Below are 18,410 nucleotides of genomic sequence, written 5' to 3'. Positions count from 1 at the left end.
CGGCTATTGTACCTGCTTGATAATGATGCAACACGTGTCGTCCTCACCCAACCTCTCCCCCGTCGCATGACACGTTTTACGTTAAGATCTCCGTGACCTTCGAGCGTGAAGGAAATACAAACTGGCCTTTCCTTCTTTAGGTTGTCGTTGCTGGGGATGGGTCTACAAAAACCGAATATAAAAATGAATACCAAATGGCTGAGCCTTGCGGCTATTGTACCTGTTTGATAATGAAGCAAACACTTCCCGTTCTCACCCAACCTCTACACCACCGCATTGACAGTTTTACGTAATGATCTCCGTGACCTTCGAAAGTGAACATCCAATTTTTTCGATGGTAACTATCAAATTCACATATTTAAAAAAATTTATACAAAACTCCATGTAAAAAAAACGAATAGAATATTTACCCATGATTGCGAACTGATAATACAATGAAGAATGCAGCTGTTGACCAATAATGCGCTGCAGTTGATGTCGCGTCGGAGATCTTGACTGATATCTTTCACATTTTCTCTCTCCTTTTATACATCTAGACAATAAATAATTTGAACACTCATATTCAATAACTGACATGTTAACAAATAAAAATTAAATAGAAATTGATACATAACTTGATGTAAAAACAGATAATTTACCCATGTCAAAGGTGCTCACTTGAATACTTTCGTTCGCCTTTTCTCTCGCCTTTTCTACGACTTTTTCTCACCCCTCCTCTTAAGCCTTGCGGCTATTGTACCTGCTTTGAAAATGATGAAACACGTGTAATTCTCACCCAACCTCTACACCACAGCATGCCAGTTTTACGTAATGTTTCTCGTGACTTTCAAGTGGCGGTGGAGGTGAAGGGGGTAGCAATGGCGGAGGAAGAGGCCGCTCATTCTTCTCGGATGATGATCTTTTCAATCACAATCATATCCACAATAACGTTAATAATACATTTTTCGGGGTTTTAATTATTTTACCTTATTTTATGCCCAATCATCGAGGTATGAGAATGAAATGATGAAAAGTACCAAGGATCCTCTTCACAGTCTTCGGGGTCTGGTTCTTCTCGTTTAACAATTTGATGTTGATGCTTCCAGTCAAGAGAGCGGCCTCCGCAACCGCCGCCAACCGTGCCATTGGTCCCACCACCTCCACCACCGCCGCTGGAAGAAGAGGATGATGAGCTTCCACTGCCCGCTGCTCCAGGTGCTCCCGCCGTACCGGGTAATCCATTCTTCCCCGGAATCCCACTAGCTCCGGCTGGACCAGGATTTCCCTTCATTCCATTAACACCTTGTGAGAGAAACAGAGGAAGATAGAAGAAGATAGAAATATCAATAGTAAGCCGGAATTTAGTGCCTGTGTGTATCAATTGCTTCGTGAAAATATGAGGACTTACCGTTCACACCATTCATCCCGTTATAACCCCTTAAGCACCCGGCATTCCAATCATTCCTACAGGGCCAGGCGATCCAGCAGGTCCTAATAAAGAGATGAATTAATAATTTTGTTTCAACAGCGGAGAGAAACCATCATGGACCTACCATCATAACCAAGGATGTTCAATTGGTCTGTTTAATCCAGGTTGACCAGGCGGGCCTTGATAAAACGGCAAGAGATTAGCAAAATGAAATGTATAACTAATTAGAAGCAATAAAGTAGCTACCAGGTGGTCCAGGTATGAGCAGAATAAATGTTTTCTTAATTTTATGACAATGACAGGCTATTGAAACTTGAAAGTAGTTGGCTACTAGTTGCTCCAGGTAGGTGTACATTATATTGGCCTAATTCTCTTTAGCAGGACATTGAACCAAAGGCCATCCTGTCTAGCATGACACTTGTTCTGTCATAGAACTCCAATGCCGTAGAAAAAGTCGTGAAGTTCAGTCAAGCTTACTTTTCTTTCACATTTATTTAGTTAATTCCCTGCTTATCGTACGCTCAAATTTGCATTTTGTAGCTAATCTTTGTGACACAAGTTATCTCCCTTCTACACAATTCTTGATATTCAAAGAAAACAAGAAACTAAGCACTTTTCTTCTTTCGAACAAATATTTTTAGAACGCGATTTGAGCATGATTTGAGGCGGCCATTATTGTTGTTTACTTGTTTAGATTGTGTGATGTTGCCAATTTTCTAGCCAGTTAGTTCGCCAATAAAAAGCCCGCATTATTTTGTTTTAATTCATTCACTTTCTTTTTAGTTCTAATTAAAGATTAATAAGAAGAAAATAAGAATAATAATAATACTAGTATTTTTACCTGAAATAACAAGACATGATTGATCAAAATATATGTTTTTCATAAATCTTAAAGAGTAACATAAACTGTATCTGAGCGAATAATTTAAAAACAAACGTTTGAGTTATTTAAATAAATAATAAAATTTTGAACGAATTAATTGAAGTCTTTAAATGAACTTTAGACTGGAATATGTGGCAAATGTAAAGAACGGCCGCCACCACCACCACCTCCTCCTCCGCCGCTGGAAGAAGACGAAGACGATCCGCCACCAGCTCCAGGTGTTCCAGCCGGACCTGGAACGCCTGGAACGCCCGGAACACCATCTGATCCAGGAATCCCACTTGGCCCTGGCGATCCATTAGTTCCACTGACACCAGGCACGCCAGGAATACCGTCATTTCCAGGAGGTCCGTTTGGACCAGGTGGGCCAGCTGGCCCTGTAGGACCTGTCAATTATTACCCCCAAAATTAAAATATTGATTTATGTCTGTTTGCATAGATTTATCTCTAATGCATTCAAACCTGGTGGTCCATCATATCCAGCTGGCCCTTGTGGCCCCATTAATCCAGGAATTCCAGGAGGCCCCTTAGGTCCTAAATAGAACATTTTCAGAATCGAAAAAAAAAAGCAAATCACATTAAAAATATTAGATTTTCATACCAGCTGGCCCTGTGAGTGGGAAATAGTATTGGAAAAATCTCAGTTTGTTGCCAATATAATGTCCTGCTTGGTAGAAAGGATCCAATCCAGAATGTTGCCTAAATATATCAACAATAGCTCTTTCTCCTCGTTCAAATAGTCGGTCCATTGTACCTGTGGATAATCGACATTATAAGACCAAATGACTAACAAATAAAAGAACTTTTTACTAAGAGAATTGTCCTCATAGGGCGAAGGTGGGCCCATTGGTTTCCTGTCGTATTCCAAGGGGTAAAGACGAAAAGATCGTCCTCCTCCTCCACCACCTCCACCACCACCTGAAGATGAGGAAGATGAGGAACCACCACCGCCGGGTGCTCCGGGTGGTCCAGCTGTTCCATTCGCACCATTCGTACCTTTTTTCCCCATAAAAGATGAAATCAAATTCTATTTTATCCAACATACAACTTTGATAACTTACCGGATGTTCCATTCGCACCAGGTGCTCCGGGTACTCCGGCTGTTCCGTTAATACCGTCAATGCCCTTTTGGCCGACTTTTCCATCAGTGCCATTCGCTCCCTTTGGACCAGTCGTTCCAACTAATCCAGTCGGCCCAGTCACGCCATTAGGACCTTAACAGACACCAAATAAAAACCCGAATGGAAAAATGGTGGATCGATTCATTACCTCTCGGTCCCGGCGGCCCATCTGGTCCAGGCATTCCTTCAGGGCCTTGTAGACGCAAATAAAACCATTCAATGGCAAATCAAAATAAATTTAATTGTAGCTATTACCGGGTGGCCCAGGTGCAACTGAGATGTATTTGGTAACCAATCGGATTTTTTCGCTAATATATCTCGAAGAAAAGTACCAAGGGTACCCTTCAGATTCTTTAGGGTCTTCTCGTTTAACAATTTGGTGCTGGTACCTCTGACCTACATAAAATTATGGAAGATGATTGAACACGAAATAAGGTAAAATAATAAAAACCCTCCCAAAATTTATTATTACCGTTATTGTGGACATGATTGTGATTGAAAAGATCTGATGATAGATCATCATCCGAGAAGAAAGAGCGGCCTCCTCCGCCGCCTCCGCCGCCACCCGTTCCATTGCCACCCCCTCCACCGCCACCACCGCCGCCGGAAGAGGAAGACGATGAGCTTCCGTTGCCCGCTGCTCCGGCTGGTCCCGCTGCCCCAGGCACTCCATTTGTCCCCGGAGATCCACTTAATCCGGCTGGACCAGGGTTTCCGTTCGCTCCGGAAACACCTTGTGACCATTACAGCACCAAATTCATTAATTTAGTTGTTGTCTAAATGAATTAGGACTCACCGTTTACACCATTCGCTCCGTTGGCACCGTTGGCACCCGGATTTCCAATCATTCCTATAGGACCAGGTGGTCCAGTAGGTCCAGCAGATCCTTTCAATTCAAAAAGAAATTTCGTAATAAAAATTTTGATTCAAATTTCGCAAACATTAAACGTCTTAGCCTACCATTATACCCCTGTGGTCCAGTTGGTCCGTTTATTCCAGGTGGACCTTGCGGTCCTTCATAAGAAAACAGGAAGTTAAATTAAAAATTCAACTATTTATTTGAAATGCAATTTTAAAAGCCTACCAGGTGGTCCAGGTATGAGAGGAACAAATTTTGTCTTGATGAATCGCAGTTGATGATTGATGTATCTCGAAGCTTTGCTCCAAGGATCGTACAGCGGATGGCTACGAAACGAGGCAACATCAAATGCGCCTTAACAGTTCATCATGAAAAACAAGTGAAACGTATGTAGATTAATAAGAAATCGCGCCAATATTCGAAATCTCCCAATGGTAGCCACCGTGATTGGGATCTGCAAAATCTTCCGGGAAGAATGACACTGGAGGACCATGAGCTTCGGCTATTTCTCGCTTAGATATTCCGCCGCTTCCGTCCACAGGATCAACTTCTGAGAGGATGAAAAGAAAAAACATCTAATTAATTAATTTTTTTAATTAATTCAAACAGAAATTGAAATCGGTGGTAATACCTGGATGTAAACTCCTGGGTTTCCGATGAGTCGCATGTTTTTGGACTGAAAAATAGGTATGAAAGTAGAATAAGAATAAGCAAGTGAACAGCAACAAGAAATAAGGCGACAACATCTTTTTCAGATGATGCGGAGTGAAATGGTCATCCATTCAACGAGGGCCAGTTCTTTATATAAACTCTTGTGCATTTCCGTTTGTCACTGAATTCGTGTTAAAGATAACGACCTTTTTTTTCTCCAGTTTCTATTTTTAGCTCGACATGCATCAGTTTATCGGTTAACTACCGCGAATTTCCACTTCGTTAACTATTGTGGATGAAAGGGGGATGGGGCCTGATGGAATGTACCTTACGCCTTATAGCGGTTTTTATTTGCATTTAAATTTTTTCAGCCTTGCAACCGGGAAATATAACAGCCTAGTAGTAGTAGATAATAAAGGTGTGTAATGTCAAACACGTGTCTCACTCAACTGGGAGGATTTTAAGTACGAACGTAGACACAATTTCTATTTTTAAACTTTAACAGACACAAAGTCGTTTTTCCGGTATTGAAATGCACAAAGTTATCCTTGTAACATAGGCATACCGTTATTTGGAACTAATTGTATTGATATATATTCATAAGTCATAATTACCTTATTCCAAAAAATTGAAGGTGAGTACGAAAAGTAACCGATGAAACGTTAACATTCGTAATAACAATAAACCGCCCCCATCTTCAGCCATGTCTAAACTCGTCTAATACTGAAAAAACAAAGGAAGAATAAAATGAAAAACGATAATGACGGAGGAAGGGTAACCATTTTATAAAACGTAGAAAACTGGGATGGGGGATGTAATCATTTCAGGCAGAGAGAAATCGATAGAAGAGGAAAGGCTATCAAAACTAAACAAATTATTCATGGCCTTCTAAACTTAATCTCCGCGTGCCAAATCATTTCTAATTGAAAATCCAAAAAGTAGGTTATATAATTAAATCCTTTCCAAGAACAAAAAGGGGAAGGGGAGATTGAAAGATAAATAATAAATGAGATTGTTTGACGTTAATATACTAGAACTGGTTGATTAATTTGTTTTGGGCTCTCTCCTTGCGTGTAATTCACGACGTCAAGTCTTCTTCTTCTTCTCCCAAGGCCTATATCAAAGTACTCTCCGGTAATTAGGTATCGATCAATATACGAGCGAGAGAGTTATTACCCTATAGCTCTATATTATATGTGTATATACATATATATAGAGAGTAGAGTTTGGTCCGTCTACTCGAGAGTCACTTATTATAATTAAGTATATATAGCCCTTGACGTTCAATCAACTCGGCCGTAATTAATCGTCGCAAGAATTCTCATTTGCATTTCCCGAAATTTCCGGTTGAGAAACAGTTGAGAAAATCTACGAATTTATACAAGCTCGCTGATATGATTATTGGCTACACTGCCCGCGCAGTTGTATAGTATAGTACGTGTCACTATTGAACATATCGATCGTACCTATATTACGTGTCCATCATGGAAATCCATAAACAATGCGCTGACCCAGCAACTGCTCGTGATTCTTCTCATCCGCTTTTCATCCGCCGGAACTAAATATAGCCTGCAGCAACAGCATTCTTTTCCAGGTGATTTCATCGGTAAATGGGACTGAGCGTTGTGTTACGTGGCAAAAAAAGCCTTGGTTACTTATACGTGATGTAATTGTCAGTTGATTTGTATTGATTGTTGCTGTGACCGGATATCCGCTTACTCACATGTGGCGTAACCTTAAATTTGTACATTTCCGCATTTAATCAAATAAATGTTTTAAAAATGGTTTCCTAGAATCGACAAATGGCCTCCGGCGTTCAAAATAATTAATTCGTTTGGAATTTAATGAAAATTCGTAGCCATCTAGCGGTCTTCATTAGCACCAGTAAAAACAAAAAAATAATTCAACAACCATGTTCGTTCAGATGCGCAATTCGATGCGAGTTTCGTGAAATTCAATCTCTCCTCCTTCCATATAAATGTTTTGGTTCCCGAAGCTCATCATCACCGACTCTGGGATTTGTATTACTTTGAACTTAATTTTCTATAAATTTCTGATTAAATCTGCAATTGCGAACATGCTGTTTTAACAAGGAATTAACGAAGCCCATTAGGAATCAAAACGCGTCCTATATAAGAGCTAGAGAGAGAGAGCCGCCGGATATTGATCGAGAACGGAATGAGTTCACGCGCTGTCTGTTACTAATTGAAAAACAGCCGACCGGGGAGAACAATGAACTCGGACTGATTTACAGCATCAGTTGATTAGCGGACGGGATACCATTAGATCTAAAACTTGATCATTTACTCGGCATTTTTCTCCCATCCAATCCTGTGTATAATCCTTAACGGGATAGGGGGGAAGGATCTCCATCACCTGGGAAACTTGAACCCCGTAACTCTCTGCTGCTACTCTGATGTAATCGAAATAGTCAAGTTTCAAATGTGATCGAACTTGGCCAGCAGAGCTCTGCTTTCCAGTTCATTTCTCTCCCCTCCCCCTCTCTTAGTTAGTTCAAAATGATCAGAAAAATCGATGGGAAAATCTACATTTAATTTTAATAACATCATTATTGAACCAGACAGTGTGTCCTCGACAGCTGTTGTTGAAAACGAGAACCCTGGGCGACCCTGGGATATATTAGACGGCTGCTGCTGCCCGGCCCTGCTGCTGTTATATATATATGTCCAAAGTCTAATCATGAATAATTAATGCCCTCTTCATATAAATACACCAACTACACTCGGCGCAATCTCCATTGAGTCTATATAAAATCTAGCCCGGTAAATATTTAAATAATATCAGTAAGAAAAGAAAAATAATCCAGCAGAGTCATTTGTGTGTCGTGTGTGACGTCTTTGTGTCAAATGAATATTACATCATTTAAATAGTTGACTATATAGTATACACACACAGAGGGGGGGAAGTTTTTCATTTCCTTCAAAGTTGACTCCTATATAAATGTGTACAATAACAATAGTAAACTTTGTCGGAAATATAAAGTTTTAATTGCCAACTCACAAACTATTCACTCGCTCCGGGCTACACTCACTGTGATTGTATGTACTGCGCAACAATCCACCCCCCTGTCCCCCAGAATTTTTATTTGATGTTATTTTAGATATTTATTCGTTTCATTTAAGTAGATATTTACACAAGTTGACAAAAGGAATAGTTGAAAAATTTTCGGTAAATTAAAAAAGTTTTTCAAATAAAAATTCATCTCCTTTTTTAAATTTTAAATCGAATTAATTTAAAATCACAAACTGATGAAACACAAAGAGGTATATTTTTATTTTTTTTTTCGCCACCATTTCAACTTTTTTCTTTTTCTTTCCTTTCAATAGCAAATTCTTCGATCGAACAAATCAAATAACAAAAACATTTTTCTTGGTTTGTTTTTTTTTGTTTGCCCATTTGACAAAATTTTCTTTTCTCCACTCGAGAAAATTCGAAGAAATTTCCAATAAAAAAAAAATGGATGAATTTTAAAAATCAAAACAAACATATGGCATTGAAAATATATAAACGCGAGCATATCGTTTGATGGAAAAAAGTGGAGAGGAAACTTTTTTGGGGGGAATTTCTTTTAATTCTTTTTATATTATAAAAAAAAAATTGGGGTGGACAAAAAATTACACGAGTCCACGACGACACACACCCACCTATATACCCTCCGTGTACACACACAACGGGAGCCGGGCAATAAGGGATAATTTTTTAAAAATTCTTTTTTTTGTTGTAATTTTTGTTTAATTTGAAATTTTTTGAACAGTGGCACAAATTGAACTTTAGTAACATCAACGTGTGTGTGTGTGTTGTCATGTGTGTGTGTGTGTGTATGTGTTGTTGCTGTTTTTCTTTTTTTTTTCCATTATTTTTATTATGATCATTATTAATTAATTCTTATTAATTCTTATTATTATTATTACATGGAGCGGGAAATTATACAATCAACGGTTGGCAAAAAGGAATTTTTTTTCATTTTTAAAAAATTAAAGAGGAAAACAGAAAAAAAAAGTTGATTTCATTTCTTTATGTTAACATTGCTGCTTCGCTTGCGTCATCCCATTACTAATTTTGTTTTATTACTTTGTTTTCAAGTATTTCTCAGAAAAATTGTGTAATGATTTTTCCTATTTTTCATTCTTTCTTTTCCTCGAGTGTGTTTGATGCTTTACTGTTTTCTTACGTTCCATAGCCTTTAAAGATGATGATGATGATGTAAGAGAGATGATTTGCCATTTAAATTTTCGAAATTTTTTACTTGACCGGTGGCGGGTAACCGGGTGGGGCACCTTGACCGGAAGCGACCCATGCAGAGAAGACGTCTCTATTTAATTTTTATAAAATCAAAATTAATTCAATTCAATTAAAAATGATTATTTTAAATTTTTAGTACCTGCAATGGCTGACGACGCACTCGTTACTGCAGTACTCGTTTTCCCAGTCTGGACTGGAAATGGCTGCGTTGGGGCATCCGGAGCGGATGCAGTGCGGATGAACGTTGGTGCCCGGAACGGGTTTGCCCGTGGTCGTCACCTGGCTCAAATGTTGTTGCACCCTCTGCGTTTGTTGTTGTTGCTGCTGCTGCTGCTGAGATTGCGGTTGTTGTTGCTGCTGCTGCTGAGGAGGTGGTTGTTGCTGCTGTTGTTGCATAATGTGAGGTGAATAATTCATGCCAGTCTGCTGGACTTGGTGAGGTGCTGGACCCGTCTGGATCATTTGCGGCTGTTGATTCATGTAGGCCGGGCGATTGTTCTGCATCGGATAATTCATCATGTTCTGCTGTTGTTGCTGCTGCTGCTGGTGTTGTTGGTGTTGAATCTGTTGTTGTTGCTGCTGGTGAAGGTGTAGTTGTTGTTGTTGCTGGTCGACCATCAAGGAATTCAAGAGAGGCGACGGTTTCTTCGACATGGGCGACGCGGGTTGTTGGGGCATCGGCGCCGACGTCACGGCCATCGTCGCCGTGTATTGCGGCTGTTGTTGCTGTTGTTGTTGCTGCTGAGGTGGCATGTTGTAATTGCTCTGGTAATTGGCAAAATTCTGCGTCGACACGTTCTGCTGCTGTTGTTGTTGTTGTTGCTGTTGTTGCTGCTGTTGCTGGGCAGCAGCCGGGGCATTGTTGCCAGGCTGGAACATGGGAACGCTTTCGTTGTTGCCCGGCCCGTTGTTGCCCTCCTTGGAGACGACGCTGGCCCTGTAAGCGGCCAGAGCTTTCAAGTATTCCTTCTTGGCAGCTTCCGTCTTCTTTTTGTACACCTGGACATTCATAAAATAAAAATAAATGAAACAATGGCCGGAATTAAAATGGTTGAAGTCAACCACAACAACAACAACCACGTACGTTCTTGGAATCGGCGTCCAGGGCGTCCCACATGGAAGCGACAATCTTTGACACTTCACCGAACGAAGCGTTGGGATTTTGACCTTTGATGGCGGCCTGGGTGTCCCGGAAGAAAAGAGCGTACGCAGAGACGGGCCTGTTAAAATGAAACATTTTAATAAATTCATTCGTCATTCAATGGGAAATGAAATTTTTGAATTTACTTTTGTGGCTCGTGCGGATCCCTCCTTTTCTTCTTCTTTTGCTGAGTGACTTTGGCTTTCTTGGCCGCCGCCTGGCCGCCTCCGCCCACTGGACGGGCCGGATTCGTCTCGATGGGCTCCGGAGATGGGCGCTTATTGGCATTGATCTGTGATTCCAAAACATTAGTTAATTTTTCTATTGAAATTTGATACAAAATTTGTATTGGACGGACCTGGGCGATGGAATGGCAATCGTCGCCACTTTCCTCGCTAGTGTCGCCGCTGGGCGGAGTGGCCGACACGTTAGAGCCCAGCGGCGAAGTATTGACTCCGGGCATGAGGGCCGGACCCGTCCAGTTGGGCGGCGCCATGGTCGTGGCAGAGATCCTGTGCATTTCCGCTTCCGTCTGAAGTGGCCGGCACTCGACCGTGATCCGCCCGACTTGCTGCTGCTGCTGTTGTTGCGGAATCTGTTGCTGTTGTTGTTGTTGCTGGGGCGAGTACCTGTTGACGGAAGCCATTGGATTGTTGCCGGGCGGCGAGCCCAGCGTCTGCAGCGTGTAGCCTCCTCCATCCGACATGGAATGCGGATTGTAAAGCGGATAATGTGACGACATGTCGGCACCCGCCGCAGGGTTCCCATGGTACATGCCCTGCTGCTGTTGTTGCGGCTGTTGTTGCTGCTGGTGCTGCTGATGCGGATGCAAATGATGCTGCTGCTCGGCAATGGGCACTCCGCCCATCAGACCGATGGATCCGATATCAAACTCGTCGTCACCGAAACTCGGCGTATGCGGTTGAAACTTTTTGAATTAAAAATAAAAAATTGAAAAAAGAATTAAATTAAATCAAATTCAATTAAAATTAAAATATTTCAAAATTTTCTCTCTTCTCTCCCCCACTTCATTTACATGTCGAAGGGGGCCGGGCCGGGCCGGGCCGGCGGGCTCCGGGCCAGTAACTAGCAAGTTCTCTGTTGCTAGTTGGGGGGGAAGGGCAAAAAGAGGGTGGCAAAGGAGGAGGAGGCGGGAGGGAGGGTTGGGTATTGATTAGAGTCGGAAGAAGAAGAAGAGAGGAATGGGGGAAAAGGGAAAGGGGGGGGGGGAGGAGGAGGAGGAAGAGAAGTAACAAACGGCCAACATCAAAAGCGGCCATCTTTGATGATTTGAGAATATATATATATTGGCGGGCAGAGCTGGGGGGCCGGAGCAGCAGCGCATACCTGATCGGCCATGTTGTATCGATGAGCTCCGCTATAGTCCGGATGGATCTGCTGAAGGCCGCCCTGTTGTTGTTGTTGTTGTTGCGGCTGATGCTGCTGGATCTGTTGTTGATGCTGTTGATGTTGTTGTTGATGCTGTTGGTGGTGGTGCAGGTGGAGATGGTGGTGCTGCGGCTGGAGCGGATGAGCCGACGAAGCCACCAGTTCGGAATTCTACCAAAAAACCAAATAGAAATAAATTCAAAATTTAAACCCCGGGAAAATAATAAAATTCAAAAAAGTTAACTTTGTTCAAATTAGGTTATGGTGAACGAGCAAAAAGATCCCCTTCAACTGCTCGGCTATGATGTATAATAAAGTTGGTTGGAAAAAGATAAACAGACACACAAACAGACGGACGAAATGCTAATGTCATCCGTGAGTTTCAAGTTGCAACCGAAAAACCTCCTCCTTCTCCTACTCCTCCGGTTCAAAACCCAAATCCCCTCCACCACCCAACCCCACCCAACCGCCATTGCACACAGTTTCGACTCTAATTTCATCATCAAATAAGATCCTCTCTCTCTCTCTACTTGGAAAAACAAAACAAAACAAGTTTTTTTCTTTTTTTTTTCTATTTGAAATAAAATTCAGAGAAAAATAAAATTTGCGCAACAAACGTCGGGGAATATATAAATTTTTATTCCCGCACGACATTGCACGATATATATTTACAAGAGAGAGAGAGAGTTGGGAGACGAGTAATTCTATTGGTCGGCGGGAGCAGCCCCGAAAGTAGGGCACGACTTAACACAATTTACGAGAAGAGAGAAAAAGAGAAAGAACGTTTCGATTTAAAAATAAACAACCAGAGAGAGAAGGAGAGAGATCTAATTCCGTCCTTGGGAGATTTGGTTGAATGTCGTAATGAAAACATTCGAGACAAATTTTGTGGAGAAAAATAAATCATTCGACATCAAAACAAATTTTTTTTCGAATGTTTTTTATTTAAAATTTGGAAAAATAAAAAATTTTAATTTTTAATGAAAAATAAATTTTTGTATTTTTCAAATTTTCGCCCTCCGGGCAACTGAAAGAAGAGAGATTTGACTAGTGTAACCGTTTTCCATTCGGTGGTGGTGGTGGTGGTGCCGGAAGAAAAAAGGGAAAGAAAAGAAACAAGAAAACGGGTGGAATGAGAGAGAATCTAATGAAAAGTGAGAGAATGAGACACACACAAGAGCACTGAAGAAACTAATCGATCGAGACCCTCCTCCCACCCACCTCACCCCACCGACAAAAAGTCTTGGGCTCTCTTTGCGCAGCAGCAAAAAGGGGGAGGAAAACACCCACCCACCCATTGGCACCACCCTCTTTCTTCCACCCAAAAGAGAAAAGGATGGAATATAAGAGAGAGGGAGGAAGGGGGGAGCCCGGAATGTATTTATACGGTCCTGTGTGTATGTGTGTATGTGTGTGCGCGCTGGCGGAATAAATCAAAATTCCTAATTTCGTTAAGCTACACACACACAGAGAGGAAGAAGAAGAAGAAGAGGAGGAGCAACCAAGAAAAGAGCTGCAACGTCATTGGTCGACCTTCTTCTTCTTCTTCTTTTTTCATCTTATTAATTCTTATTAATGCGCTTCTCTCTCCTTCATCTTTCACAAAAGATATTTTCTCATTTACGACTCGCTCACGACGTGTGTGTGTGTGTACACATTTATTTTTCTTCGGTAACGGTAACGCCGAGAAAAAACAAGAAGAAATTAATTCTCGAATTAATCATTAATTAATCATTAATTAAAAATGATTATTCAAAAAAAAAAAATAGTTAAATAATGAAATTAAAATAAGAAAAGACACGGGATAAAATGTTGGACGCGGTCGACTGGGCCATAAACACACAACTCTCAAGTGTGTAAAAGAAGAGGAGGAGGGGAAAAGATTTTTTTTCACGCTCGTTTTCACGCTAGAGATTTTTTTTTTCTTTTTATTTTTTGCGCCATCTGACGCCATTTGGGGTAACGGCCGGAGGAACAAATCTCTTTTCATTCTTCTGTGTGTTTGTGTGGCGTATCATTCAAACACACACACACACACCACCGGGAAAAATAAAATAAAAAAAAAAACGGGAGTCCGGCGTGATTTTATTTTTTTATTAAAATAAAAAAATTCCGTTAAATAAAATAAAAAAGTAATAACCGCAAAATGGAATTTTTTCGGTGTGAGTGAACCGCCAGAAATTATTTTAAAAAGAAGAAGAAATGTTGTACACTGAAATGATAATCATTTTCGACCGAAAGAAAAAGAAAGAAAAAAGTGGAAAATTGACGCGTACGCAACGGAAAAGGGAATTAACCGGCAATTTCCCAGCATTTAAAATATAAAAAAAAAAAAACCTGGAAAACCGCACGACGGGAAATGATTTCATCCCGCGTAACTTTTTCTTCTTTCCTTCTGTCATAGCCGTAACAATTTAATCAACAAATATAAAATGTCTTGAACCTGTTGGAATTCTCAACATTTCCGATTGAATAATAATAAAAATAAAAAAAAAATAGGAAAAAAAAACAGCCAGTCGATGGGGTTGGCTCCCATCCACAACAACAACAACAACAACAACAACAACCGTCCGTCTGTGTTTTCCAGTGAAAAAAGAAACGGGAATCAAAACACTTAAAAGCTCATCAAGTCTCTCTCTATTTTCTCGGGTTATTATTATCATTAGACTTCCCACTCTCATCTCTCCCCCCTTTTTTTTATCTTCTACAAAAACAACCAAATTCCAAAAGGTTCATTACCTTGAACCAAACGGGATCTGTGAAAATGTCGTGAAAGTCGGATGAATTCACCAGCACCGAACTACAAACTAATCCGTCCATTTTATTTGTTCAAAATTTTGGGAAAAATTCAAAAATCTTTTGATGATTCGCTGGTTATTTATTGAATCGGATGGGGATATAAGAGAGATAGACACACTTACACACCGACACACAAGACACACACGCTCACTTAAACACACGCCCCAGGGGCGGCCGGGACCCTGGAAAATAGTCGCCACCGAGAAGAAAATAAAAGAAGAAAAGGAAACAAAACGATCCGCCGTTTTTCGGAAGCGAATTGATCGGAACTTGTGGCTTTGTTAAGAGACGGGACTCCACAGAGCAGAGGAAAAGAGGAGCTCCTGGCTCCTAGCTGCCGGGGCGGCGGCTCCTGGCGCGCGCAGCCCAGGACCCAGCCCCGAAAACATTGAGGAGGGGGGGGGGGGACCCCACGTTTCTTCCTCAGACGGGACGATGTTGTGTTGCCTAGGAGGGGGCTCCTATCCAGGAGCCAACAAAACAGGAACCCCAAAAAAAGAAAGAAAAAGGAAGAGAAAGAAAAAAAATGGCCCTGCGCGGGACTTGCAGCGAAAATGTCGTGCGCCGCGCAGATTCCCAACCCCCCACCACCAAAGTGGGGGGGGGGGGACCGGGACTAGACAAAATACATTTAAGAAAACTATTTTTCCTTCATTTAATTCTTGATTTACATAAAAATAAATAAATAAAATAATTTTTATTTTTTTATTTTTTAAATAAAAAAAAGTTGGAAGGATCCGCCATGTTTTTTTTTTTGTTGCCCGAGGGGGAGAAAACTTTTTTATTTTTTTAATTCTTTTTATTTTTCCCAATAAAAATATCAAAAAATAATAATATTCAAAAAGTCTTCAATGCGCAAGATCGAGGAGGAGGAGGGGGGAAGAGAAAAACCAACCGACGGTGAACGGCCACATCCTATTGGACGACAACAAGAGTAGTACAACAACACACTACAACAACCAACCCATCAATTTCTACCGTCTCTCTCCTATTATTATTACCATATCTCGCCATTTTCTCCCAATACACCACCCCACCACCACCCCGTCGCAAAGAAAGAAAACCGTTCAATTCCCCCCCCAACCCAACGTCATTATTCACTTTTCCATGCATATTTAAAATTTGAAATAATAATAAAGCTGGAAAAAAAGAAAAATGTTTTAAATAAAAAAAAGGAAAATTGATGATCGAAGGAGAAAAAGAGTTATTTGATTTCTATTCCTTGTAATAGAATGGGAGGGAGGGGACTTTTTGAAACCAATCAATAATCAGCTGCTGTAGAAGTTTCTGGTTAATGCAATCTATAAACATCGTCATTAGTAACTCTCTCTCCATTCTTCTAAAGAAAAAGAAAACGAGCGCGATCGAACAAAATGGCAACGCTGGAAAATAATTAAAAAAATTTATCTTTTTTCGTCTTCTTACTTTGCCATTTCCGTTTGAACTAATTCAATCAAACGGACGTATACCAACTACTACTACTACTACTACCGGTACAACCCCCCTCCCCCCTCTCTTCTCTGTGTGTAGTACAATATTAGATAGAGCGCGCGCCAGCGATCCAATTAAGAACCAAACTCCCAGATTCTCTCCGGGTAGGTATTACAACTACAGTGGAGAATATCGATTGCATAACTCGATCACATCCTCCATCAAGGAGAGCTTGCATCCCCCCTCCTCCTTTGAAAACCCAAATGACGTCAATTCCATCCCCTACCTCCTCCTCCCCCTGTTGAAAAATCAACGATTATTAAATGAGTCGACAAGTTCGTGCAATGCTCGTTACCCAGAGAGAGAGAGCCCTGATTATTATTTGAAAATAAAAAAAAAGAAGTTTGAACGCACCAGTCGCGTGATTAACGACGTCTATACGCAACACACACAGAGAGAAAAGAGAAATCATTTACAATCAACCGTGAGTCGGTAATTATGAAAAAAATAATAATAAAAAGAACCAAAATGGCAACAACAACAACAACAACACACTTTTTGGGGCCAAAAACAAAAGAAACTTTCACATGGCAACTCCTTTTTTTTTCCTATTTCATTACATTAATAAAACTCTGAAAAAATAAAATAAAACAAATATTCTAAAACAAAGTGACGCGAAATGTTTATAAAAATAAATAGGGTGGGGAAATCAAACGGGAAACATGTCGAAACTTCAACCCACCCACCCACCCACCACCCGGTACTACTACTACAACTACAACTATACTACTTTGATGTTATTGATTTTTCTTTTCAAGGGGGGGTTTTTGTACACGTCGGGAGTTTGCAGAGAGAAATTCTTCAGAGAGCTAGGGGAGGGACCACACCCAACAACATGGTTCCTCCTGTGTGTGTGTAACACACTCACTTTCCCATTTATTTAACCCAAATGTCAGACACACAGAGAGAAAAAGGGGGGGGGGAGAAATCAGATTGAGGCCACAACAACATTCCCCACCCAAAAAACCCTCCTCCTCCTCCTCCTTATTTTATTTTTTTCTTTTTCTTAAAATAAAACAAACAAACCAATGTGGAACACACAAACACACAAGGACAGGAGGGGGGGAGTCGTTAAAGAAAAATCCCATCCCTTTTTTGAAAGAAGAAGAAGAAAAAAGCCTTGGCGATAATAACCCAACATCTATCATCTTCCAACCCCCACTATACCACCCGCCATCTTTCACATAAAAATGTGTTCCAACGGAAATGAAAATTCTTTGATAAATAAATAATAATTCCGATTTGGAAAAAAAGATAACAAAAACTAAAAAAAAATAATTAAAAAAGATTTTTGATTATTTTTACTGACCATTTTTGTTTCGGGAAAATTTGTTTTTGGGGTTTTCCAATTTAAATATGTGTGGCGTGTTGTTCCCGGATGAGGAAGTAGGAAATAGTTGTTTGGGAGATAACTCTTAAAAGTTATCTCTCTCTCTCTCGTTTGTTTGTCTTTTGTTTTATCTATCCTTCAAAATAAAATTTCCACTTAAGTCAATTTCAACTTGGGAACCCAAAATCCGGTTGGTTAGCGAAAGCAGACGACACACACACAAGTTATGCAAATTATCCGTCAGAAAGAAGAAGAATAAAAACACACACACACAACACACACACAAACACTCGTGGGAGAGAAAGTCCTCGATTGGCCAAAAAAAGTTGGAAAAAAATAAACGCACGCGGGAGTCGTGAGCAGCAAACAAACTCGTCCTGCGCAATGCAAAAATGTCCGCAGACGACAGCGTGGCGCTGCAGACGACAAACTCGGCGAAATGAAACAAAATTTCACCAAACCCAAAATTATTTCAAAAATTTAAAAATCCACCGCGAAACTTGGACAAATAATTCACACCAGTCGAATATAAAAATGTTCAAAAACTTTTCAAAAAATAAAACCGACAAAAATATTTTGGTTGTTGGAGAGAGAGAGTTTGGGCAACAACAATCTCGAACGGAGACTTGGGACAGACTGAAAACGAAACCGAATGGAGTTGTTGGTGGTGGCCCCAAAACTATTTTTCTTTTCTTTTTTTCGACCACGAAAGCTGAGCACAAAAGAGAAAAGGGGAATAAATACAAAAGGGAAAAGAGAGAAAAAAAAACCAGGTCCATGGGTGGGCTTTTATACTTTTTTGAAAAAATAAAAAGAATTAGATATTTTTTGTTTTCTCCCGCGGGCAATCTTTTCCCATTTTAACCAATCGGAGATTTTTTTAAGGGATGAAGAAGAAGAAGAAGAAAAAAATGTATTTTTTTCTCTCGGTTGTTTTTGTTTGTTGGATCATTAAAAGATTTGTCGAGTGTGTGTCCCGAACGAAAGAAAAAAGCTTCGAAGCGCCACCTGGCCTTCTCTATTTAAATTCCTGTGCGCATTTAAATATTTAGATTTTTATTTTCAGAGTTGTGTG

The 18,410-nt window shown here is 40.5% G+C and overlaps 2 protein-coding genes and 1 long non-coding RNA gene across 6 annotated transcripts; all 3 read right to left on the bottom strand.

Annotated features, from left to right (window-relative positions):
- Nucleotides 1–220: 220 nt before the first annotated feature.
- LOC124205191 lies at nt 221–2,083 on the bottom strand. Its single transcript, XR_006879232.1, has 7 exons — nt 1,655–2,083; nt 1,533–1,587; nt 1,388–1,470; nt 966–1,281; nt 639–898; nt 411–532; nt 221–341 (listed from the first exon to the last, which is right to left on the bottom strand). It is a non-coding gene; the product is annotated as an uncharacterized LOC124205191 (long non-coding RNA).
- Nucleotides 2,084–2,256: 173 nt separating this feature from the next.
- On the bottom strand, nt 2,257–4,938 carry LOC124205382 (collagen alpha-1(I) chain-like). The gene is made up of 13 exons (XM_046602807.1): nt 4,903–4,938; nt 4,714–4,846; nt 4,497–4,625; nt 4,373–4,426; nt 4,209–4,298; nt 3,885–4,145; nt 3,668–3,808; nt 3,561–3,605; nt 3,353–3,505; nt 3,102–3,287; nt 2,893–3,045; nt 2,754–2,825; nt 2,257–2,677 (listed from the first exon to the last, which is right to left on the bottom strand). Exons 1-13 carry the CDS (start codon nt 4,936–4,938, stop codon nt 2,409–2,411), a joined length of 1,722 nt encoding a protein of 573 aa, XP_046458763.1. The 3' UTR covers nt 2,257–2,408.
- Nucleotides 4,939–8,502: 3,564 nt separating this feature from the next.
- Nucleotides 8,503–17,980, bottom strand: LOC124205186 (TOX high mobility group box family member 3-like). Of its 4 annotated transcripts, XM_046602557.1 has the most exons (8): nt 14,455–14,715; nt 11,674–11,886; nt 10,685–11,254; nt 10,473–10,618; nt 10,270–10,405; nt 9,765–10,184; nt 9,325–9,731; nt 8,503–9,255 (listed from the first exon to the last, which is right to left on the bottom strand). In XM_046602557.1, the coding sequence occupies exons 1-8, from the start codon at nt 14,533–14,535 to the stop codon at nt 9,186–9,188; spliced, it is 2,043 nt and encodes a 680-aa protein (XP_046458513.1). In that variant the 5' UTR covers nt 14,536–14,715; the 3' UTR covers nt 8,503–9,185. The 4 variants fall into 4 exon arrangements, with proteins under 4 accessions (XP_046458513.1, XP_046458514.1, XP_046458512.1 ...); XM_046602558.1 differs by lacking the exon at nt 14,455–14,715 and adding an exon at nt 17,315–17,980 and having other exon boundaries at nt 9,325–10,184; XM_046602556.1 differs by having other exon boundaries at nt 9,325–10,184; nt 14,455–14,874.
- Nucleotides 17,981–18,410: the final 430 nt, after the last annotated feature.

This window comes from Daphnia pulex, chromosome 10 (genome assembly GCF_021134715.1).
Source record: "Daphnia pulex isolate KAP4 chromosome 10, ASM2113471v1".
Classification (NCBI taxonomy): domain Eukaryota; kingdom Metazoa; phylum Arthropoda; class Branchiopoda; order Diplostraca; family Daphniidae; genus Daphnia; species Daphnia pulex.
The sequence above is the reverse complement of the archived record's forward strand: the minus strand, read 5'-3'. Positions and strand labels throughout refer to the sequence as shown.